Source organism: Schizophyllum commune (genome assembly GCF_000143185.2).
Source record: "Schizophyllum commune H4-8 unplaced genomic scaffold SCHCOscaffold_9, whole genome shotgun sequence".
NCBI lineage: Eukaryota > Fungi > Basidiomycota > Agaricomycetes > Agaricales > Schizophyllaceae > Schizophyllum > Schizophyllum commune.
Window position 1 is genome coordinate 427,677 of NW_026089546.1, and position 19,833 is coordinate 447,509.

The following is a 19,833-nucleotide window of genomic DNA, read 5'->3' on the forward strand; positions in this document are numbered from 1 at the left end:
TCCGCGCTTTCCAGGTTGGCCCTTGACTCCTGCCATCATCTCTTTCACGCCTTTGTTGGCCATACTGCGCTGCCGCCTCGAGGTCATTCACGCGCATCTAACAGCCATCTTTTACTCGATTAGGTAGGTGATAGCATGCGGCATGGCCTTGGAACAATGGCTCACCGTTCGATCCATTTCAGTGTATCACCGAAATTACATTCGGGCCAAAGGGCTGGCCAACCCCGCGTCATATAAGAGGAACGCATACATGTGAGCCACATCCTTGCTTCTCTTCTCTATATCGCTCATCATGACTCCAGCAAACAAACGGATGCTCAGAGACACAACCATCGGACTCGAGGATGGCGGGGTCTCTGCCGCCCGCCTCGAGCTCTGCAAGCATATGCGCAACGCCCGCGAAATACCCGTCAGCGACTTCATGAACTACTTTATGCCCCCTTCGCCCGTCAACGTCGATCTCCTCACGAAGAAGCTCGCACAACACTCACGCGTCATGGTCCCGGGATCGGACTTCACGTACGAGGCACCGCTCTCCACGTCGTCTAACGCACCTAGATGGGAAGCGTATACCAAAACGCCGGAGGCCCGCGGCGCGAGCCACGAGAACGAGAAAGACGTCTTCGCTGACCTGGAGAATATCGCGGAGCAGATCGTCGAGTGCTGTCGCGAAATCGACCCTCGACTGCAGCAGACAAACGAGCTTCGAAGCAACGGTACCAAGACACTGCCCGGTCACATCTATACCTCTGCCCAGCCTGACGGCATTCGGGTCCTTCTTGGCATGAAGCCGTCGTGGTTGTCTGTGGCCCTGTCGGAGGAATACAAGCTCAAGGCCAGCGACGCGTTGGATGTGAGTGGCCTGTACTCATTCGGGAACATTGAACTCATCCTTTCGGTAGAATTATCAGAAGAATGTCTGGAACATGTTCCAAAGCATGCGCTGCGACTTCCGTCGCCGCTTCGTTTTTGGCGTGACCATCCACAACACCAGCGTCCGTCTATGGCACATGAACCGTGAACTCACGGTCATGAGTAAGATCTTCGATATCAACACGGTGCGTGGCTTGTCTTACGCGTCTGAACACCACTGATCGAAGTACAGGATTACCGTACCTTTGCTGACATGCACGCTCGCTTCGCCTTCGCCACTATGGACCAGCTCGGCTACGATCACAGTATGACAAAACTCTATCCGGAGATGCCAAAGGACGAGCGATACCGCGTTCAGGTCGCTGGCGAGCACTATATTACCACACAAGTCCTGGCGAACTACGCCGCGGAGGATGGCTTCGGGCGCTGTACGCGTGTCTTCCGCGCGTACAAAGAGGGCGACGACCCTTCCAATGACAGATACGCCATCAAAGACGGCTGGCTCGAGCGCGACCGCGACCTCGAAGTCGACGTTTACAATGCCATCATGACGGCTATCGACTCACACGACTGGTCACAGTATAGTGCGCCTCCGAAGGATCTCGTCGAGTACACCGAGAGAGAGTGGACCGGACTGCCCCCCGTCGATTTCAAGCAAGGCGTCGACGTCGACCGGAAGCAGTTCTTCATGCCCATCTTGAAGGGCGAGCGCGTCAAGGCACGAGATGGGCGTGATGATGACACGCGCAGTGTCATTGCCAGAGGCTACACCGTCCCTTTCCACGATTGCGAGCTTGTTGGACTTACCAAAGGGGTCACGACAGCCGACTCCCCAGCCACCAGCGTCCGTACGAGTCAGAGGGATGGCGTCAAAGGTGATGAGAAGAAGGCCGCCGAGCCTTCCGCGCCCCCCGGTATTTTCGAGAGACCAACGGATCCTCGCGTTCATCATCGATCTGTGATGCTGCTCGCAACACCGCTCGACAAGATACAATCTGTGCAGCAAGCGTTTGGTACGCTCTCCGATGCCACATACGGTGAGTTGCACGTTGTATTATTCGAGAATGCATGCTCACTCATACCATAGGCCTCTTCATCCTTCACTGTCTCAATTACCGCCATCGCGATGTCAGCGCGTACAATATATTCTCGCTAGACGGGCGCGGCGTACTAGGCGACTTCGAGTATACGAAACATGCGTCGTCAACGGTGCATCATGCATGGAGGACGGTGCGTCTCTTCACATTTTTTGCAGCTTTCAAGCATCTGATTTTGCCCAGGGCACCCCGAACTTCATGGCTGTCGAAGTGATGCTCGGAGCTTTCCTGTTCGACCGGCATGTCATCAACAACAGGGCTGCTTTATTGGCTAGGATGAACTTGGCAGCGCAGCGCTCAGCTCCCGAGAAGAAGCCATGGGAGTACAGCAGTGTACATGATCTCGAATCTATCTGGTGGATTGCTCTCTGGCTACTTTTCCGCCACACGCTTCAACTCCCATTCCTGGTGCCACCATACGACGTCGAAGCGCACGAAAGCAAATACAGCATTCTCTTCCCTGGGCGCCTCGTTCTCGGTCATCCACGCTTCGACCACCTGAAGAGCGAGGAGACGTTGTTCAAAGCATTCGAGGTCCTCCCACCTGTGTGCACGGCAACCGTCATGATACTGGGCGTGATACGCAACGACCTCATGGACTACTATCAGCGAAGGGACGAAAACCAGCCGCTGCACCCCGCAATGTGGTGGATGATTGGCTATATGCTCGGCAATGAGGGACGAAAGATCGGCGGCGATCTCATACCCTTTACGTTCCCGCGGCGCCCCAAGCTTCTCGAGACCCCTCCAAAGGAAGAGGTCGACGAATGGGACGAGGAGGGCACTGACATCGAGGTTCCTCCTTCGCCTTGTCCTGGACCCCGTTCGGGTACCTTGCTGTCTCTATCGACTCGTGAAGGCACCCACTCGGACGAGGGCGGCGAGCAGCTGCTTGTGGTCGCAGCGGTCAAGAAGAACAAGCGTAGCATCTCGGAGTTGATTGACGAAGCGCCCGTGCAGGATGATGTCGATGGCTCAGGCGACGCTCATCATACGGAGAAGAAACGAAAGCAGGATATTTAGTTAGGATAAACCAGAGGACCTCGCATGATCCTCGTACTTTACACTTTGCTAGCAAGATGCGCAGGTGATATCCACCTGAGTCTACACATGCGAGTGTGGCCGAAGCGCAGGACAAAGGACTTGACGAAGGGAAATTACCATTGATGGTCACCTTTGTTCGCTTAAGCATGGCTAGCGCCAAAATTATTGGGTCAGAGCTCTCTTCCCACTAGCTATCGATGAGGGTAAAGTTTTTTTCCATATATACTTTCGAAGAGAAGTCCGTTGTTCAGACCTTATGCCTCAAAAGACACCAGGTTCTACCCTCGTGCATATGGCCACCGAATCCCAAACCTCAAACGTTGGGGCCAACCCGCTTCTTAGCCACCAGACAGTGCTGCATGCTCCAGGTTTATAAAAAGGGTTTTAAGTGCGGGTCGTTGGGTACGATGAGGAGCGAGGAGGATGTGGCACTTTCAAAGGTTGCTGCGAATTCCATCTCCTTCGACAAGGATGCATTGGTGGCCCCCATAGATGACACGATCTTTCAATCCGCTGGTCTCGATGAACGATGTGACGTCGTTGTCGAATGTGCCGGGCTGTAACCAGAGGGCGGGCACGTTGAGCTCCTTCGCTTGCTGGAGCAGTTTGAGCGTTATCTATAGAAGTTCAGTTCCACTGTGCTCTCAGTCCAAAGCATTATACTCACGGGTGCGGGTGTGATGACGCTGACGGACGTCTGTGAGGGGTTGGGAAGATCGGCGAGTGTCTTCACCGCGGGTATGCCCTCCAGCTCCGGCTCGACCTGTCCATAGAGATGCTATCAGTAAGGCCAACAAGTGCATTGCAGAATGTGGACGTACCGGATGCACAGGCGTCACCTTGTAGTCGCGCGCCTTGTACCATTGGAGGACCTTCGTTCCCCACTTCGACTGGTCTTTAGATGCGCCGACGACAGCAAAGGCGGGCGACGACAAGAAGGTCTTCTTGATAGCTTGCTGCATAGCTGAGGTCATTGACTAGAGAGTGAAGGCAGGAGGCAAGGAAGGGCCCGGAGACGCTGACGAAGATCGTGATCACGGGCAGCTTCGTCGCCGGCGATGCCAAGATGCAGTGTCCGGTCTCACGGCGCGTCTCCTCGTCCGACAGTGAGCGCAGAGCGCGCAATCATCCAGGCAGATAGTCTATGAGCAAGGCTGATTCCATCGTCGGGGGCAATGAGCGGAGGTGGCGTGCCAGGGCAAGAGCAAGACGCGTGCTCGCGGCCATCAACGACGCTGACGTCGACGCCGATCGCGTCCTCCTCCTCGTCCCTCCCTTCCATCCACCCCTCAACATCGAACGGGGCGGCGTCAGTCACGCAGCTGGCGCGCCGCGATGGTGAACATCACCCGCTTCCTCGCCGACCATGGCCTCCGGCTACCGCACTGGCGCGCGACGCGCCACCTCCTCTACGGCCTCGTCCTTGGCGTCTCTCTCCCTCTTGCTGCCAGGTCTATCGCGACGTACCACAGGCGCCGTAGAAGAGCACGTATAGCCGCGCAGACGGAGTTCGAAGAGCGGCCCATCGAGCTTAGGAGCGAAGAGATTCTCTCCGGCGTCGCGGGGCTCATTGGTGCGTATATGCAGATCCCCCTGCGCCTCTGGATACTCACCAGCTTATAGGCAACACCCCGCTGATACGTATCAACTCACTGAGCGATGCTCTGGGAGTAGATATCCTGGGTAAAGCGGAAGTAAGCTTGTAAGACCCTCATCGCACGACGCGCTCAAGCTGACGGCCATGTGTACAAGTTCCTCAATGTCGGCGGTAGCGTCAAGGATCGTGTAGCCTTGCGAAGTATGAGACCCCTTGAAAATGAGGACGGCCGTGGCTCACTATCCTCGCAGTGATCGACGACGCTGAGCGTCTCGGGCTCCTCCATCCCCACACTGGGTCGCGCATCTTCGAGGGTACGGTGGGGTCGACAGGAATCTCTATAGCCACGGTGGCGCGCGCAAGGTGGGTACTGAACATGAAGCCTCCGTCCCAAGCCTAACCTTGCAATAGAGGATACGATGCAAGTACGCATATATGCATACATAGGCCCGACTTTTGAGCTCACATTTGCACCCCTAGCTATCATCATGCCTGACGACGTGGCAGAGGAGAAAGTGAAGGCTCTTCACGCCTTGGGCGCTGAGGTCATTCGCGTTCGCCCGGCCAGCATCGTCGACACGAAGCATGTACGTCTTCTCACTTCATTTAGGACGCTGCTGACGACTCCCCCAGTACGTCGTAAGTAGTGAGACTGCTGAGTTTCCTCTGCTTCCTGATGACCTTTACCAGAACATCGCCCGCGAACGAGCCGCTCACTTCGGCGACGACGCTTCCCACAAGCCACACCTCATCAGCTCTATGTCGACCTCCGTCGTCGTGTCTACAACCTCCGATATACAAGACGGGCAACGGAATCCGGAAGCCAACGCTGATTTCGCGAGGAAGCCTCGCGGCTACTTCGCGGACCAGTTCGAGGTGAGCTCCTCCGCTAGCCTTGTTGCCCGACCCTTGCTAATCGCAGCCCTCCATATAGAACCACAGTAACTTCCAAGCACACTTCGATGGCACGGGCCCGGAGATCTGGCGTCAGACCAACGGAAACTTCGATGCATTTGTGAGCGGAGCGGGTGAGCATGGTTTAGCATTTCGCGCCTCTGTATCTGACCATCTCCTTTATCTCCTCATAGGCACCGGAGGCACTGTAGCTGGTGTCGGACGCTATGTCAAGTCGAAGAACCCCGACGTCAAGGTTGTGCTTGCTGATCCTACTGGAAGTGGTCTGTACAATAAGGTAAGGGCACGGAACAACTCGGTTGGCTTGAACAGCATTGAGAGCGTCAACCACAGATAAAGTACGGCGTCATGTACGACAAAAAGGAGAGCGAAGGCACGAAGCGCCGGCATCAGGTCGACACCGTCGTCGAGGGCATGTGCGTCTGCATTGTTTTCCTGGTATGATTTTGTCTTGACCTCGTCTACAGCGGCATCAATCGCCTCACCAAGAACCTCGAGCTCGCACTCCCCATCATCGACGACGCCTTCCGCATCTCAGACGCCGAGGCTGTCAGCATGGCGCGCTATCTCGTCAAGCACGACGGTCTATTCCTCGGCTCAAGCAGCGCGTGCAACCTCGTCACGGCGGTCAAGCTGGCGAAGGCGGAGGGCTGGACGGGCGTCAAGGGGTTGGGGAGGAAGAGAAGGATCGTGACGATTCTGTGAGTATCGCTGGCATACTGGTGATGATGTGCCGCTGACATGAGTGCACGCAGATGCGACTCCGGCACAAGGCATTATTCCAAGTTCTGGTGAGTGGTCTATGACGACAACGAAGAAAAAACCCAACTGATGTGCATCAGGAACGACGACTACCTGGATCGCGCGGGACTTTCAAAAGATGCGACCCTGATTGAGGAGCTTCTGGAGTCATGAGCGGATGAGCACTGTCATCTACTGTCCTTATATTCACTGTACAACTACCAGTAAACCCCCCTTCACCACTGGGCGAACTTCGTCTCCCTGGGATCGAAGTCGACGTCGATTTCAAGCGCGCCCTCCTTCCGCAAGTTCGTGATCCATGCTTTGAACATCCGTGGGCACTCGATGTTTGGGCAATGCACGACGAGCCGTTCGAGCTTGCTCCGTCCTTCGTCCGCCTCCAGCCGAGACTCGACCACTTGACAGATCAACTCCGCCTCCTGAAGGCCGAACTGCAGCTTCGTCCTCGCCTTCTCGCATCCATCCGTGTTCGTGAGCACGAGCTCGGTGAGGTAAGGCAGGCGCTTTTTGTAGCTCTTGGGGTTGTAAACGAGCGACTGCAATAGCGAACGCCTGAAGATGGGCGGCCATGTGCGGATGAAGTAGCTCGACACGGTCTCGCGGATGTGAAGGCTGCGCAGGCACTCGGGGGCCTGCAGGAGGTCGTCTATCGGGTCTTGCTGCTGTGGCATCGCCAGCCTGAGCTTCAAGGTGCTGACGGGACGGAGGAGGGTCTTAAGGTAAGAGCCGACTTCCCGGATGTTGTAGTCCCCGCTGGCAGAACCCTCTTCGTATTTGTACACCGCGTCTAGCTCGGCCGTCCGGAGGTTCGGCGCCAGCAGCCAGCGGACACAGTAGATCGCAAGGTCGCGTGCAATTAGCGTGTGCAGGAAGGGCAAAGTGACCGTGGGTCTGTGTCTGAATCTGGACCACAGGAGGTCGGTGTGATCCACAATGGCGTCGGGACATTTGACCGCGAGCGCGAGCGTTTCCAAGCCAGTACACTGCTGCAACGCATCTAAAGTGCCGTTGAAGTAGTGGACGAGGTTATAGTGCGTTATAGACAAGGAACGCAGGGAGGCCCACGGACACGCGACATACGCCAGGGGCCAGTCGACCAAATCTAGGGCCTGCAATTTGATTGCGTTGGACGGTATGGCCATCAGAAAGCAATTCTCCTCCTCGAAGTGGCCCAGGGCGATTTCTTCCACCGCTGGAAGGGAGTCTGGGAGTACAGCACCGTGCCCGCAACGAAGATGCAGGACGCGAATGCGATGCAACTGCGGCTTCAGGGCTGCCAGGACTTCAGTAAGCTTGAGGTTCGGTCTGAGCTGGGTCATGGTGTCCGCGCGCGGCCATATCCTGACCACGAGTGGCAGGCCGGCCGAGCGTTGCAGATGCGTGCTAATGATGTCTACCGCTTTGTCCGTCTTCATGATTCTCATCAGCTCTGCGAGCGTGAACTCTGCCCAGCAGTGATGCATGGACAGCGCTACCTCGCGCCAAGCATGGCATAGCTGCAGCACCTTCCACGGCCCGCGCCTTGTCACGCACTCGGTAAACCAGCCAGTCGGAAGGCTGAACGCGCAAATTCGAGCAACGAGTTCGGGAGGAAGGCGGCGTATGGGCGCGAGGAGCGCGCTCGCGTTGCGCACGCCCAGTTCCAGATCAGCTCGCCGTTCGCGAAGCGCGGCTATCCTGGCTTCCAAGCGCGTGAGCTCTTGACCGCAGCTTTCCACCTCCGCTTTGGCTTCGAGCATGTTACTCTCCAAGATACGCGCTTCCTGAGATGTGATGGCGCATCCAGAACGAAGGAGGTTCAGCGTGTCCGTTGAGTACGTGGAGGGCAGCTCCCTCGCGGCCGCGCATGAGGGGGGAGTCGTGGGCTCCATGACGGGGTGAGGGATGCTGAGATCTGGTGTATTGTGGCGGGTCACCGACGGGTCCACATGAAAGTCTGAAGAGAGCCAGGCAAAGTTGACTTTTGAGGCACGCCGGTTGCGCGACCACGTGCGGTTCAACGAGAACATGTTCGAAACCAGCGTTCGGCAGACGCACTCAGACGGCTCAATCGGGAACATGAATTATAGTACTACCTTGTGTCGATCGTGGTACTAGTATGATATTACTGTGAAAGATCGTTTGTCCGTGACGAGACTTCAGATACGTCGAGTAGCTCAGTTAGAGCCAACGGTAACGGTCGCGTTGCTGAAGTCCAGAACAGGGGTCGTCGACGCCTACAGCTCGTTAGACACGGCCACAGCGGCGATAGGGAAGACCTACTCCAAGGAGCATGAAGTGAGTCACGGTCAGGAGGTTGACGCCCGACGCGTCCTCGGGAATCTGGACGCTCTGCAGAATATCGCTCAGCTCGATCCTCATCTAAAGGCTGGGAGGACGTACGAAGTTCTGGTATGGCGGAAGCGCCGACTCGTGGTACTGGGGGTCAAAGCCACCGACGTACAGAGGCTTTCCCAGGCCGTAGTACGCGTCGGTGGGGCAGCCGCTGCCGGACGAGCAGCTGGCCAGACCAATGACAAGCGAGACGTGCTGCGCGCCGGTCAACGAGTTCTGGAAAGCTCTGTCAACACTTCGGAAGACGGTGGTCCCGCAGGTCGACTCACCGGGAACGAGACCTGCACGGTCGTGTTCTGACCGGGGGTCAGAGTGGCATTCGCCGTCGGAGAGCTGAGCTGGATGTTCTGCGCCAGCGCAGTCGAGGCAGCAGAAAGCAGAGCAGCGAGGACGGTGAACTTCATGATGTGTGAGTAGTAGACGTGAGATGTAGTAGACGGATGAGAGAATAAGTGGTCGCATACCGCATCCTTAAGTACTCCCTTAACCTCAGTCGTACGTCAGCGGCACACCTGCCGGGGCGGGCAACGTGCCCCGCACCCAACCCGCTTCTCGTCTATCCTTGGTCCTGAGAGGCCCAATATGCACGGCAACGCGGCGGAGGTCGTAAAGAGCACTGTTGAATAACCGAATGGACCCACAAAGTGGCATACCAACCGTCAGTGATCCTGCAAGTGACGTCGCCAACGACAAGGAGTGGGCCCACATGGGCATACCGACTATTTCTGAATGCTCGAGCGAGTCTTCTCTTTCGCCCTCGGGATCGACGCGTACAATGGCAGAAGTTCCGGACCATGAACGACCGCGGCGGTGTGTACAGCCGCATCTCCGCATACTCGTGGAGGTGGTGACCGGTAAGTACGAGACGGGATCTACTGCAGGCGCAAGTCCAAGACATAACGGTATGCATATTTGCTGTCTCTCTGTGATATGCCTAACTCTCTTCGGCCTTTTACCAGAAACAACGGAATGCTGTACAGGACTTCGAGCGACAGTCACCACATCTGGGATTCGATATTCCCCGGAGCATACTGCAGGAATATCGTGAGCTAATTTTGAATAAGCGAAGCATAAAGGCGGCGGGTCGATTGTGGTCTTATGAGTGGCATATCAATCGGTACGACCTCCGATTGGCTGGGCCACAATATGCGCTTTCGATCGACCCGCGGTCTTTATCGAAAGCAGATTCAGAATATTCCCTCACTAAACGTGCAGTATGCGCCGGGGAATAGCGAATCCCAGGTGTGGTGAGTTGGAAATCCATAGCCATCGCTTTGCTGAGTTTGCTCGTTGCAGAGTTCATTTCGTCCTTCTTGGTGATGCGCCTTATGATGTGATGTCTTTACTCCTCCTGCAATGCTAATCACTGTCTTTCTTTGTGCCTCTCAAGTCCGCAAATAAATCGCTGCCCGAGCGGCGACTCTTTTGCGACTCTGAGCCCAGCTCTGGCTCGGCAATGCCCGCTAAGACCACGTGGAGTGCGTGCAAGCCTTGGCGCCGGGGTTTTCCTTCGACTTGACCGCGACGTCGAAGACAGCTAGGAGGGTCAAATACAGCGCTCTCAGTTTCGCTGCTATATCTCGCTTCAGATGACAATGGCTTCTCAATCCGTACCAAATACATCTTGCATTCGCACACATGTCCAACGCGTTCAGTACGGCTTCAAGGGACCCGCCGGATTCAGCAACGCGTCCACCAGCGCTGCGCACTTGCGGCCGACCCCCGCAGAGAGCGCAAAGCCGCCTCCGCTGGCGCCGTATGCGTGCACGAGTTTGAGACCATCGACGATCTCGCTGTCAACCCGTAGACCGCTCTTTCGTCCTGGTCGGAGGCCAACAATGTCGCGTACGACGTCGAGCTTGGCGGGATCGGTGGGGATGAGGGGGTTGAGTTCGTGAGCGCGCTTGCATATATCCAGTTTCTGCTCGGGACTGATCTCGGGGGACCTGCGCAGCGCGTCAATGGAGGTTTACGATCGCTGCTGACCGCAACTTACGTGCTGCCATGGTCCTTGATTCCGCCGATGATCACAGTGCCATCCAGTCGAGGGATGATGTAGCAGTAGTAGTTGCCCGAGCGCAACATCATCTGCTTCGATAGCTGGCCATCTGTGTCGCGAAGGAGGATTGTCTGCCCGCGAATAGGCTCGACGTCAGGGTCGCCCACAAGCTCCCTCGCGCCATTCCCCGTCGCGTTCACCAGCACGTCCGGCACAGGTCCGAACTTGTCCGACGGCGAGCGAAACTCGTCAAAGGACGACACGGTGGCGCGCACGAACTTCACCCCCTTAGCCTCAACGCGCCTCCGTAACCACTCGATGTAGCGCGGCGCGACCATGACCATGCTGGTGTATGTGATCGCGATCTTGGCGCCGGCGCTGGCGGGGAGCTCGGAGGGGTCCATGACGCGGTAGTCGGGCATCATGCCCCGCCACCAGATGTCCTCGTCGGTGTCCTTGTTGTCGCGGATGTAGACGGCTTTGATACGCTGGGAGGAGAGGTTGGCAGCGTACAGATGGACGGAATTAGGTGCGCACCTTGACCGTTGACTCTGCTGGGCAAGTCCCTGATAGCTCCCAAAAGTACCGCCAGCTGGCTCTCAAGATCTCGATCTCCTCCGGACTTGCTCCCGTTCCCCCTCCCCACCCCGCACCCGCCCTAGGCTTCGATCAGCTACTTTGCCTCCCGCCCAAGCATTAGTGCGCACCAAGGACTTGCCCAATCCAACGAGTCCGCATCCCCTGGCATATCGCGCGCGACGATCGTGACATCGTAGTGCAGGGGTAGCGACTCGGCGATCGTCAATCCGAACACGCCTGTTCCACTTTCATCTCAGCCTGCGCCACCACCAACAAACCCAGGTACCACTCACCCGCTCCGACGATGGTTACTCGAGGCATATCTGCTTATTCTGACTGTATCCCGACCCTGTGCGCGATAACCTCGTTATATATCCCTTCGAGAACGAACCACCGCCCCGGTCAGCAGCACTCGCGAGATGGTGGTAACTGACTGAAGTTCGTCGAGGGACGGACGTCGATACCGGACCTACGTCCACGACGCGGGGAGAAACCGATTAGGAGGCCCTTCAGTGGCTATTCCGAGCTCAATGTTACCGACGACGCCGACGACCTCGTCTATTGTTCTCTATTGTCGTCGGGCGCCGTGTGGGACGGCGAGGGCGCGCGAGCGAATCGGAGGCGCCCGTTCCTCCGTCGGCGCGCCTCCACTATCACATGCAGCCGCCGCAGGTGCGGTTATCGAAGGCGCCTGTCTCGCTGATAACGCGTCGGTGGACCTGTCCCTCGCTCACGAGCGTGTCTCCTGGAGATCCTTGACCTTCGATGCTGATAGCAGTGCGCGAAGTGAAGCCGATGGTGTACATATACGCAGGGGAGAGCGTGGTCTGGACGGTGTCGCCCGTTTGTTTAGGGAGTCCAGAGCGCTTGCAGGATGGGTACGTTTGCTCTTGGGTTCGGGAGGGAAGGACGGTGGAGGTGCTGACCGAGCTTGAACAGCCGACGTGGACCCGACTCGTGACTACATCCAGTCTGCTGGCGAGGTGAACGATGGAGAGGGCGTGATTGTGCCCACTGAGCACCACGCGAACGCGTCGGCCGAGGACATCAAGAAGGACCACAACATCCTGCACACCGTCGCGGTCACGGAGGCGGACAACGACGGTCGCGCGCCGACTGACGAAGAGAAGGCGACGCTACGCCATGTGTCTGCGCCGATTCTTTGGTATGTGGCCTTGTGATCGTATGGGGCGTCTAGTTAATCTCGTGCGAAGGTCGTCGTATGTCGTCTGCGTGGTCGAGCTTGCAGAGCGCGCGTCGTACTATGGTGTCAGCGGTGTTTTCACGAACTTTATTCAGCGGTGAGTACGGTTCCCAGGCCGGGTCAGCAGCCTCTGATTTTCCATTTAGACCTCTTCCCGCGGGAGGGAACGGTGCAGGTGCGCCGGCGGCTGGCACGCAGGCCTCAGCTGGCGCGCTGGGACTCGGGCTACAGACCGCGACTGCGCTTGTCACACTGTTCAAGTGCGTGTCGTTCATCATACCTCGTATGAAGCGTGTTCTGACTGCATTCGCAGTTTCCTAGCGTACGTGACCCCCATGCTCGGTGGCATGATTGCGGACATGAAGCTCGGTCGTGTAAGTGATATTCTACTTCACGTACTTTCCTTGCTCAAACCTTCTTCAGCTCAAGACGCTCTGGTGGGGTATCCTCTTTGGCTTCGTCGGCCATGTCCTACTGGTCATTGCTGCTATTCCGGACGTCATCTCAGAGGGCCACGCCATCGCCGCCTTCATTATTGGCATGCTTATTCTCGCCTTCGCTACGGGCTTCATCAAGCCTTGGTATGTCGCTTCAGCATGTTCGTCTTTAACGCCAGTGACTAGACCGGCTTACAGTATCGCGCCCATCATCGCCGACCAGTGCCCTATCAAGACGCAGCAGGTGAAGACGCTGAAGTCAGGCGAGAAGGTTATTGTCGACCCGAAGGTTACGGTGGAGACGATGCTTCACGTGCGTGCTGTTCTCTGCTTCAGATGTTCTCGTGTGCTGATCCTGCGAATAGTTGTACTACTGGGCTGTCAACATCGGCGCGTTCTTCTCCATTGCGACGACCTACTCGGAGAAGCGCATTGGGTTCTGGCTTGCATAGTGCGTTGACTTCTCACTGTCCCCGACTCTGCTCTGTACTCACGTCGCCATCAGCCTCACACCCGGCATCTTCTACCTCATCATGCCCATCGGGCTGCTCTGGGTCCAGTCACGTCTTATCCTCTACCCGCCCAAGGGCGCAGAGACGCTTGACGCCTTCAAGGCCGTCAAGGTCATGTGGGCACGCGCTGGAGTTGTCACCGGCTTCAAGGGTGGTGACGCGCTTTGGGATCAGGCTAAGCCCAGTGTCATCGCCCAGGACGAGTCGCCAAAGGCATCGAGTTTGCTTGCGAAGATCAAGTGGGATGGTCAGCTTTCACACTCCCGGAGGAACCTGCGTTCGTCTTACTGATACTACCATGCAGACAAGTTTGTTGACGACCTGCGCGTGACGGTCATCGCGTGCAAAATCTTCCTCTTCCAGCCCATCTGGGCGCTCGCGGATGGCGGGCTGAACTCGATCATCACGAACATGGCGGGCAGTATGACGACGAACGGGCTGCCGAACGATCTGTTGAGCAACTTCAAGTACGTTGACACTGTTCGAATGTGTGTATATGGAGGCTGACGCTCCTCCGCAGCCCCATCAGCACGGTGGTGACGATCCCGATCTACAACTACTGGCTCTATCCGACGCTGCGCAAATTAGGCTTCAACTTCTCGCCCGTCAGGAGAAGTAAGTTACTGTCTCTTCCAGAGTATTTCCTTGAACTGATGACCCTTCCCTTAGTTTGCGTCGGTGTGTGGAACAATGGCGCCTTATCAGTATTGAGTTGCATCTGACGGTCTCGCTCAGGCTACCTCTTCGGCGTGGTGATCATGATCATCTCTGCCATCCTGCAGTGGCAGGTGTACGAGACGTCGCCATGCGGCTACCACGCTACCGAGTGCGCCGTTGGCAGCGGTGTGTCACCTATAGTGAGGCCGTTTTTCTTCATTGCGCCTGTTCTGAACGCGACTGCAGTCGGCCTGGGCAGTTCTTCCCATCTGTAAGCTCGAAGCTGCCAAAATTTCGAGCGGTGTACTTATGCGACATAGACTGGCTCCAGCCCATGGGTGGCATCCTCATTTCAGTGACTTGTGAGTTCTCCCAGCCATTCTGCCTACCCTCAAACTAATGAAGTGCTTCTCAGCATACGAGATGTACGTTCGCTTCACGCAAACTATGAAGAAGTCTTCTTGACACGACTCCTAGGGCATACAACCTCACCCCGGCTAACATGAAGGGTCTCGTTATTGCCATCGTGTTCCTGATGAGCGCACTATCGTCCGCCATCGTCGAGATCTGCTCCCCCGCCTTCAATGACCGTGCGTAGTCTGTATGTCTTCCTGCCTTCTCGCGCTAATGTCCGTGCAGCCAACCTCATCTGGCCCTTCGTCGGCATTGGCGCGGCCAACCTGCTCGCCGCCATCGCCAACTATTGGTTCTTCCGGGACGTCGGCGCCGGCGAGGTCGACCTGTCGAACATGGAGACTCAGCGGCAAGCAGTCACGAAGGCCGATGCCGAGGCGGCTGTGGTGGAGAAGAAGCTGGCGGATGCCTAGACGTTCATCGTGCTATTCGTGTCCTTTCTTACTGGTGATGTGCTACGTTTTGCACTGGATTGTACTGGTATTCTTACTTACAACACGGGGACGCTACCCGAGGACAACTTAAACTTCGCCTGCCGAGTCCGGATGGAGGCTAATCAAAAAATCCCTCAGTCGACGACCCGCGGGGCCGCGGGCAGATGCGGCTGGCTGCACATATGCACGAGAGGTTTCATCGGCAAGTGAGTCGAGGATGAGATGGTCACTGTCCCCGAGACTGTGGCACGTTGCTTGTGGCCCGCTTTCGCCTATATACCCCGCGGCCGACGCTGTCGTCAGCTGCCCGTCTCGAACTTACCGGTAACCACCTCCACGAGTTTGCGGAGATGCGGCTGTTCATACCGCCGCGGTCGTTCATGGTCCGGAACTTCTGCCATTGTACGCGTCGATCCCGAGGGTGAAAGAGAAGGATCCCTCAAGCATCCAGAAATCGTCGGTGTGCCCATGTGGGCCCATTCCTTGTCGTTGGCGACGTCACTTGCAGGATCACTGACGGTTGGTATGCCGCTTTGTGGGTCCAATCGGTGATTCAACAGTGCTCTTTACGACCTCCGCCGCGTTGCCGTGCATATTGGGCCTCCCAGGACCAAGGATAGACGAGAAGCAGATTGGGTGCGGGGCACGTTGCCCGCCCCGGCAGGTATGCCGCTAACGTATGACTGAGGTCGAGGGAGTACTTAAGGATGCGGTATGCGACCACTTGTTCTCTCATCCGTCTACTACATTCCATCTCACGTCTACTACTCACGCATCATGAAGTTCACCGTCCTCGCTGCTCTGCTTTCTGCTGCCTCGACTGCGCTGGCGCAGAACATCCAGCTCAGCTCTCCGACGGCGAATGCCACTCTGACCCCCGGTCAGAACACGACCGTGCAGGTCTCGTTTCCGGTGAGTCGACCTGCGGGACCACCGTCAATCGAAGTGTTGACAGGGATTTTCAGAACTCGTTGACCGGCGCGCAGCACGTCTCGCTTGTCATTGGTCTGGCCAGCTGCTCGTCCGGCAGCGGCTGCCCCACCGACGCGTACTTCGGCCTGGGAAAGCCTCTGTACGTCGGTGGCTTTGACCCCCAGTACCACGAGTCTGCGCTTCCGCCGTACCAGAACTTCGTACGTCCTCCCAGCCTTTAGATGAGGGTCAAGCTGAGCGATATTCTGCAGAGCGTCCAGATTCCCGAGGACGCGTCGGGCGTCAACCTCCTGACCGTGGCTCACTTTATGCTGCTTGGGGTAGGTCTTCCCTATTGCCACTGTGGCCGTGTCTAACGAGTTGCAGGCGTCGACGACCCCTGTTCTGGACTTCAGCAACGCGACCGTTACCGTTGGCTCTAACTGAGCTACTCGACGTATCTGAAGTCTCGTCACGGACAAACGATCTTTCACAGTAATATCAGACTTAGTACCACGATCGACACGAGGTAGTACTATAATTTATACTGAGATAGGGTGACCTATAACAAATCAATAAATTATTCCAGAGCCACGAGTGAAGAAATTAAACAGAACGTACCGCAAGCAGGAATGATCTTCACATATGTGGGGGCACCGTAACTTTCACTACACATAGGGCATTCGATGGAGGGCATGGTGGGCGCGGGTTACTTGGCTCGCGAACCAGATCCGTACTCGTGTCGAGCAGACAGAGAAGAGCACAGAAATCAGTATCAGATGGTCTTTCGAATCACCGCACGTGGTGTGGCAGACAACACCGCTAACAAGCTCTTGAGGTCGAACAAAGTCGGGCAGTCAGAGATGCCACAGTTCTCATAAAGCGTAGGCGCAAAGTCTCAATCGCCGGAGTGCACGGAAGGAGTCGAGAGTGGCGAAGGGAGATGAAGGTTCGGGTCAACAAGCGTGCCCAAAAGCGGTACAATGGATGGCCTGCTTCCCTCGGTGATTGCCGTTCAATTTGATTCCGGCGCCCGTTGCAATGGCCAAGGCACGAGGTGCTCTCAGGGCTGTCGCTGACTGCCACCTTTCTCCTTGTCTCTTGAGAAAGATGAAGATGTGGACTACCTCTAGGATAAGGTGTATGCTCACTCAGGTCGAAACCCTTGAACCCGACAACTCTGAATTGCCACCCGCACTCGGAAAACAGATAATGAAACTGAAGACACTCGTTCGTTGCGTATACGATATACAGTCTTTCAAGGAGCCTTGATAACGTCAAGCAATAACTCTGCTATCAACAGTCCGAGGAGGAGCAATGCAAGGAATAAGGCCGCGAGCCCATAAAATATTACAAGGCAGAAGTCCGACAGCCGGTGGAACCGGGATACCGGGACGTAGTCCCGGTTCCGACGCCTACATAGTGCTTAGACACACGTGTATCCCCAGCATTATCCAGCTCTGTGCCACCACCAGGCCGTCGCCCCGAGGATCTCCTCGCTGGGCCCGCTAGGCTATTCCATCTGGTGACGAGAGTGGTCTTCTTTCCCGTGCCCCTACAGACCATCTCACCTGCGTGTCTCGCGTCGAGCTTCGTTCTCCGCGTTCGAGCCTTCCCGCGCCCCGTGCCTGTGTACACGTTTTCTGCGTTCGAGCATTGCGCTCCGCGTTTTCCGAGTCTATCCGAGCCCCCGCGTCCTATCGAGTCTTTCTGCGTTGCGTTGCGTTGCGTTGCGTCTGCGTTGCATTTGCGTTTATCTGCGTCATTTTGCGTTGCGTTCGCGTCGATCGGCGCCGTCATCGTCGCTGCGCATATTCCCAGCGACTATCATCGAGCCTTGCGCGTCTTCCCGCGCCTTTTACCACATCACATCACGCCCTGCGACGAGCCTCACCGACTACACCATGCCTCGCACGTTTACACTGCCGGATGGACGGCAATTTACATCGAAAATCGAAATTCCACAGAAGTTCTCCGATGCACTCAACGTATATCGCTCTCTACACGATCGTAACCCCGTCATTGCCGAGACCGCCCTCTGGACCAATCTCCTCGCGCTGTTCCAAGATCACCTGTCGGCAGAGGGTACACCGACGAATGCCGCACTTGAGACCCAATTCAAAGCGGGGCGCGTCGCTGGTGCACAGACCGAGCGCGAGAAATGGGAGAAGGCAGGACATGCACGTGTCCCCGAGGATGGCCGTTGCCGCGACTACGATGAGGGACATCGCGCGGGCTACGACATGGGTCAGCGTGCTGGGAAGGCACTCGGCATGCTGACATGCGGCGCTCTCTGGAATGTCATGCGAGCGCGCGTCCCGGTCCCGTGCGCGGACCCACCCCGCGTCGACGTCGCAGTCGGCCACGATCTCTGTTCTTTCGAGCACGCGCTGACCACCCCCGTTATCACCCACTCGTCTTCGATACCGCAGCCTGCTCGTACAGAGTCCGCTGTCCAGACGTCGCCTCACGAGGAGCCCACTACCATGCATCCCCTCAGTTGCGTCAGCTTCGACTGGGCCTCCGATGTAGATGTGCATCTCCCTGTTGCCCCGCTACCTCATCCGCCGCCTCGAGACCTTTCGTGCTTATCGAGCGGAACCACTCGACCATTCGCATCCCTCGGCCGCCGTAGACGCGGCACTCAGTCTCGCTCTCGCCCGCGTCGCCGACACGCAGGAACCTCTCAGCGTCCAGCTTCGCGCCGCTGGCCGGGGTCGCGTTTGCCACAAATAGGTGGGACTTCGTTAGATTGGGTACACGACCCGAGGTTGCAGGACTTATCGCGTGCTCTACATGCACTGGGCTGGGTCAGGAGGAGCTTGATGTAGGGTTTTTGCTGGTTTGGGTTCGCTGGCGACGAGGGCGTCGCCACGCGAGAGGGGGGAACATGGAACCGGGATACCGGGACGTAGTCCCGGTTCCGACGCCTACATAGTGCTTAGACACACGTGTATCCCCAGCATTATCCAGCTCTGTGCCACCACCAGGCCGTCGCCCCGAGGATCTCCTCGCTGGGCCCGCTAGGCTATTCCACCGGCTCACCCATGTCTGTCGAGAAGCCGTTGGCTCGTTAGCAACCTAGTATTTGGAGTTGAGCGCCATGCAATCACACGTACCCTGCCTTCGTATCGGTCTAGCTTTGCCGTCAGTGTGCGGTTCTGTTCCTTCAGCGATTGGATGGTCTTATCCCGAGCACCAACATCGCGCTTCAGCGCCTCGCTGTCGCTTTGTAGCGCTATAGTGCGCCTCGTCCAGTAGTTCTTCTGTGGGCGACTATTGTAAGCATCTTCCCCTCCGCAAATAAAATGCCGTCAACGCACGAGATCAGCATACACACTTAGCCAATCCCCCAACTCCAAAATCTCCTCCTTTTGACAGCGTTCCCGCCCTTCCGCGGCACGCAGATCGCCCTGCGTCTGCTGCAGACGCACCGTCAGGCGCGTGCTCTCGTCCTCGAACCGCGTCATCTCACTTTCGAGCGCTTGCACGCGGGCGGTAAGCTGGTCAACGTAGGCCGCCAAGGCAGCGCGCTGCTCTTCCAACGCTGCTGAAACTGATCCCTGCGGGGAAGTCTGCACGAAGATCCGTCTGAAAGGGGGAATGCCAGCGTGCGTGCGGCAAGTCGGGCACCTATCCCATTGCCGCTGACGCGAACATTCAGTGCAGATGCAATGTCCTAAAGAGGAAAAGGAGTTCAGATCAAGTGAAGGGCGATTTGAAGCAGATATGACGCACCGCAGGCGACGAAGAAAACGCCGTCTTCAAGCAACGCAAAGCTTTCGAAGCAGATCGGGCATTCAGCAGTTGACATGAGGGCAGAAGCGCCGCAAGTGTGGGTGACCAGAGTAGACGGCGTCTTTGATAGCAGAGAGAGAGACAGGAGAAGAGCTCATTGCGTCTCGGGCGCGCTTATAGAGGTGCCACGAAGAGGGCCACACAATCGATGCAAAGGTATGCCGCGACCATGGTCACCCTAAGAAGAACACCAGTAGCGGTACGCGCGCTAAGCTAGCGTTCTTGGAATGAAAGACACAAATATCAAATTTGAGTGACCTCTTAG

General features: G+C 56.9%; 11 protein-coding genes across 11 annotated transcripts; 5 read left to right on the plus strand and 6 right to left on the minus strand.

The window, feature by feature from the left end:
• The first annotated feature begins 71 nt into the window (after positions 1 to 71).
• Positions 72 to 3,124, plus strand: SCHCODRAFT_02690896 (uncharacterized protein). Its single transcript, XM_003029166.2, has 7 exons — positions 72 to 123; positions 183 to 252; positions 303 to 853; positions 903 to 1,058; positions 1,106 to 1,910; positions 1,961 to 2,103; positions 2,154 to 3,124. Exons 3-7 carry the CDS (start codon positions 314 to 316, stop codon positions 2,991 to 2,993), a joined length of 2,484 nt encoding a protein of 827 aa, XP_003029212.2. The 5' UTR covers positions 72 to 123; positions 183 to 252; positions 303 to 313; the 3' UTR covers positions 2,994 to 3,124.
• A 324-nt stretch (positions 3,125 to 3,448) lies between these two features.
• Positions 3,449 to 3,976, minus strand: SCHCODRAFT_02510775 (NAD(P)-binding protein; the record flags this gene model as incomplete). The annotated part of the gene is made up of 3 exons (XM_003029573.1): positions 3,449 to 3,631; positions 3,682 to 3,777; positions 3,836 to 3,976. The coding sequence occupies 3 exons, from the start codon at positions 3,974 to 3,976 to the stop codon at positions 3,449 to 3,451; spliced, it is 420 nt and encodes a 139-aa protein (XP_003029619.1).
• Positions 3,962 to 6,441, plus strand: SCHCODRAFT_02738874 (PALP-domain-containing protein; the record flags this gene model as incomplete). Its single annotated transcript, XM_003029167.2, has 13 exons — positions 3,962 to 4,587; positions 4,638 to 4,708; positions 4,767 to 4,812; positions 4,863 to 4,974; positions 5,023 to 5,036; positions 5,092 to 5,198; positions 5,302 to 5,487; positions 5,546 to 5,639; positions 5,718 to 5,803; positions 5,860 to 5,942; positions 5,994 to 6,227; positions 6,282 to 6,317; positions 6,369 to 6,441. The coding sequence occupies exons 1-13, from the start codon at positions 4,350 to 4,352 to the stop codon at positions 6,439 to 6,441; spliced, it is 1,380 nt and encodes a 459-aa protein (XP_003029213.1). The 5' UTR covers positions 3,962 to 4,349.
• Positions 6,442 to 6,503: 62 nt separating this feature from the next.
• SCHCODRAFT_02509731 (uncharacterized protein) lies at positions 6,504 to 7,430 on the minus strand (the record flags this gene model as incomplete). Its single annotated transcript, XM_050343222.1, has 1 exon — positions 6,504 to 7,430. One exon carries the CDS (start codon positions 7,428 to 7,430, stop codon positions 6,504 to 6,506), a length of 927 nt encoding a protein of 308 aa, XP_050198720.1.
• SCHCODRAFT_01130226 (uncharacterized protein) lies at positions 7,113 to 8,206 on the plus strand. The gene has a single exon (XM_003029168.2). The coding sequence runs from the start codon at positions 7,423 to 7,425 to the stop codon at positions 7,744 to 7,746; it is 324 nt and encodes a 107-aa protein (XP_003029214.1). The 5' UTR covers positions 7,113 to 7,422; the 3' UTR covers positions 7,747 to 8,206.
• On the minus strand, positions 7,785 to 8,159 carry SCHCODRAFT_02509707 (uncharacterized protein; the record flags this gene model as incomplete). Its single annotated transcript, XM_050343220.1, has 1 exon — positions 7,785 to 8,159. A coding segment is annotated over one exon (375 nt), but the record flags the coding sequence as incomplete, so codon positions are not given.
• A 238-nt stretch (positions 8,207 to 8,444) lies between the features above and the next one.
• On the minus strand, positions 8,445 to 9,026 carry SCHCODRAFT_02703529 (uncharacterized protein; the record flags this gene model as incomplete). Its single annotated transcript, XM_003029574.2, has 4 exons — positions 8,445 to 8,504; positions 8,551 to 8,619; positions 8,671 to 8,838; positions 8,892 to 9,026. 4 exons carry the CDS (start codon positions 9,024 to 9,026, stop codon positions 8,445 to 8,447), a joined length of 432 nt encoding a protein of 143 aa, XP_003029620.1.
• A 1,113-nt stretch (positions 9,027 to 10,139) lies between these two features.
• On the minus strand, positions 10,140 to 11,633 carry SCHCODRAFT_02633490 (nucleotide-binding domain-containing protein). Its single transcript, XM_003029575.2, has 5 exons — positions 11,494 to 11,633; positions 11,329 to 11,437; positions 11,159 to 11,279; positions 10,619 to 11,109; positions 10,140 to 10,568 (listed from the first exon to the last, which is right to left on the minus strand). The coding sequence occupies exons 1-5, from the start codon at positions 11,519 to 11,521 to the stop codon at positions 10,274 to 10,276; spliced, it is 1,044 nt and encodes a 347-aa protein (XP_003029621.1). The 5' UTR covers positions 11,522 to 11,633; the 3' UTR covers positions 10,140 to 10,273.
• On the plus strand, positions 11,588 to 14,963 carry SCHCODRAFT_02358954 (PTR2-domain-containing protein). The gene is made up of 18 exons (XM_003029169.3): positions 11,588 to 12,078; positions 12,140 to 12,365; positions 12,415 to 12,501; positions 12,551 to 12,664; positions 12,718 to 12,778; positions 12,828 to 12,985; positions 13,040 to 13,154; positions 13,207 to 13,292; positions 13,347 to 13,600; positions 13,658 to 13,820; positions 13,874 to 13,968; positions 14,023 to 14,031; positions 14,089 to 14,210; positions 14,257 to 14,281; positions 14,331 to 14,372; positions 14,426 to 14,435; positions 14,488 to 14,600; positions 14,650 to 14,963. The coding sequence occupies exons 1-18, from the start codon at positions 12,075 to 12,077 to the stop codon at positions 14,835 to 14,837; spliced, it is 1,872 nt and encodes a 623-aa protein (XP_003029215.1). The 5' UTR covers positions 11,588 to 12,074; the 3' UTR covers positions 14,838 to 14,963.
• Positions 14,964 to 15,209: 246 nt separating this feature from the next.
• SCHCODRAFT_02633499 (uncharacterized protein) lies at positions 15,210 to 16,316 on the plus strand. Its single transcript, XM_050345770.1, has 5 exons — positions 15,210 to 15,570; positions 15,642 to 15,770; positions 15,824 to 15,991; positions 16,043 to 16,111; positions 16,158 to 16,316. Exons 1-5 carry the CDS (start codon positions 15,538 to 15,540, stop codon positions 16,215 to 16,217), a joined length of 459 nt encoding a protein of 152 aa, XP_050198722.1. The 5' UTR covers positions 15,210 to 15,537; the 3' UTR covers positions 16,218 to 16,316.
• Positions 16,317 to 17,770: 1,454 nt separating this feature from the next.
• On the minus strand, positions 17,771 to 19,584 carry SCHCODRAFT_02509796 (uncharacterized protein; the record flags this gene model as incomplete). The annotated part of the gene is made up of 7 exons (XM_003029576.1): positions 17,771 to 18,006; positions 18,111 to 18,221; positions 18,350 to 18,571; positions 18,722 to 18,821; positions 18,890 to 19,036; positions 19,094 to 19,449; positions 19,509 to 19,584. 7 exons carry the CDS (start codon positions 19,582 to 19,584, stop codon positions 17,771 to 17,773), a joined length of 1,248 nt encoding a protein of 415 aa, XP_003029622.1.
• Positions 19,585 to 19,833: the final 249 nt, after the last annotated feature.

Excerpts from the sequence above, each read along its gene's own strand:
- SCHCODRAFT_02358954 (XM_003029169.3), top strand. Across the intron at positions 12,366-12,414 it reads GTGTCTGCGCCGATTCTTTG|GTCGTCGTATGTCGTCTGCG; the intron begins GTATGTGGCCTT and ends TCTCGTGCGAAG. Across the intron at positions 12,986-13,039 it reads ACGGGCTTCATCAAGCCTTG|TATCGCGCCCATCATCGCCG; the intron begins GTATGTCGCTTC and ends ACCGGCTTACAG.
- SCHCODRAFT_01130226 (XM_003029168.2), top strand. The coding sequence starts at position 7,423 with ATGGCCATCAGAAAGCAATTCTCCTCCTCGAAGTGGCCCAGGGCGATT.
- SCHCODRAFT_02633499 (XM_050345770.1), top strand. The coding sequence starts at position 15,538 with ATGACTGAGGTCGAGGGAGTACTTAAGGATGCG. Across the intron at positions 15,771-15,823 it reads CCGTGCAGGTCTCGTTTCCG|AACTCGTTGACCGGCGCGCA; the intron begins GTGAGTCGACCT and ends AGGGATTTTCAG. Across the intron at positions 16,112-16,157 it reads CTCACTTTATGCTGCTTGGG|GCGTCGACGACCCCTGTTCT; the intron begins GTAGGTCTTCCC and ends AACGAGTTGCAG.
- SCHCODRAFT_02690896 (XM_003029166.2), top strand. The coding sequence starts at position 314 with ATGCTCAGAGACACAACCATCGGACTCGAGGATGGCGGGGTCTCTGCC. Across the intron at positions 854-902 it reads AGGCCAGCGACGCGTTGGAT|AATTATCAGAAGAATGTCTG; the intron begins GTGAGTGGCCTG and ends TCCTTTCGGTAG. Across the intron at positions 1,059-1,105 it reads AGATCTTCGATATCAACACG|GATTACCGTACCTTTGCTGA; the intron begins GTGCGTGGCTTG and ends ATCGAAGTACAG.
- SCHCODRAFT_02633490 (XM_003029575.2), bottom strand. The coding sequence starts at position 11,521 with ATGCCTCGAGTAACCATCGTCGGAGCGG. Across the intron at positions 11,280-11,328 it reads TTGGATTGGGCAAGTCCTTG|GGCGGGTGCGGGGTGGGGAG; the intron begins GTGCGCACTAAT and ends ATCGAAGCCTAG. Across the intron at positions 11,110-11,158 it reads CAGCAGAGTCAACGGTCAAG|CGTATCAAAGCCGTCTACAT; the intron begins GTGCGCACCTAA and ends CTCTCCTCCCAG.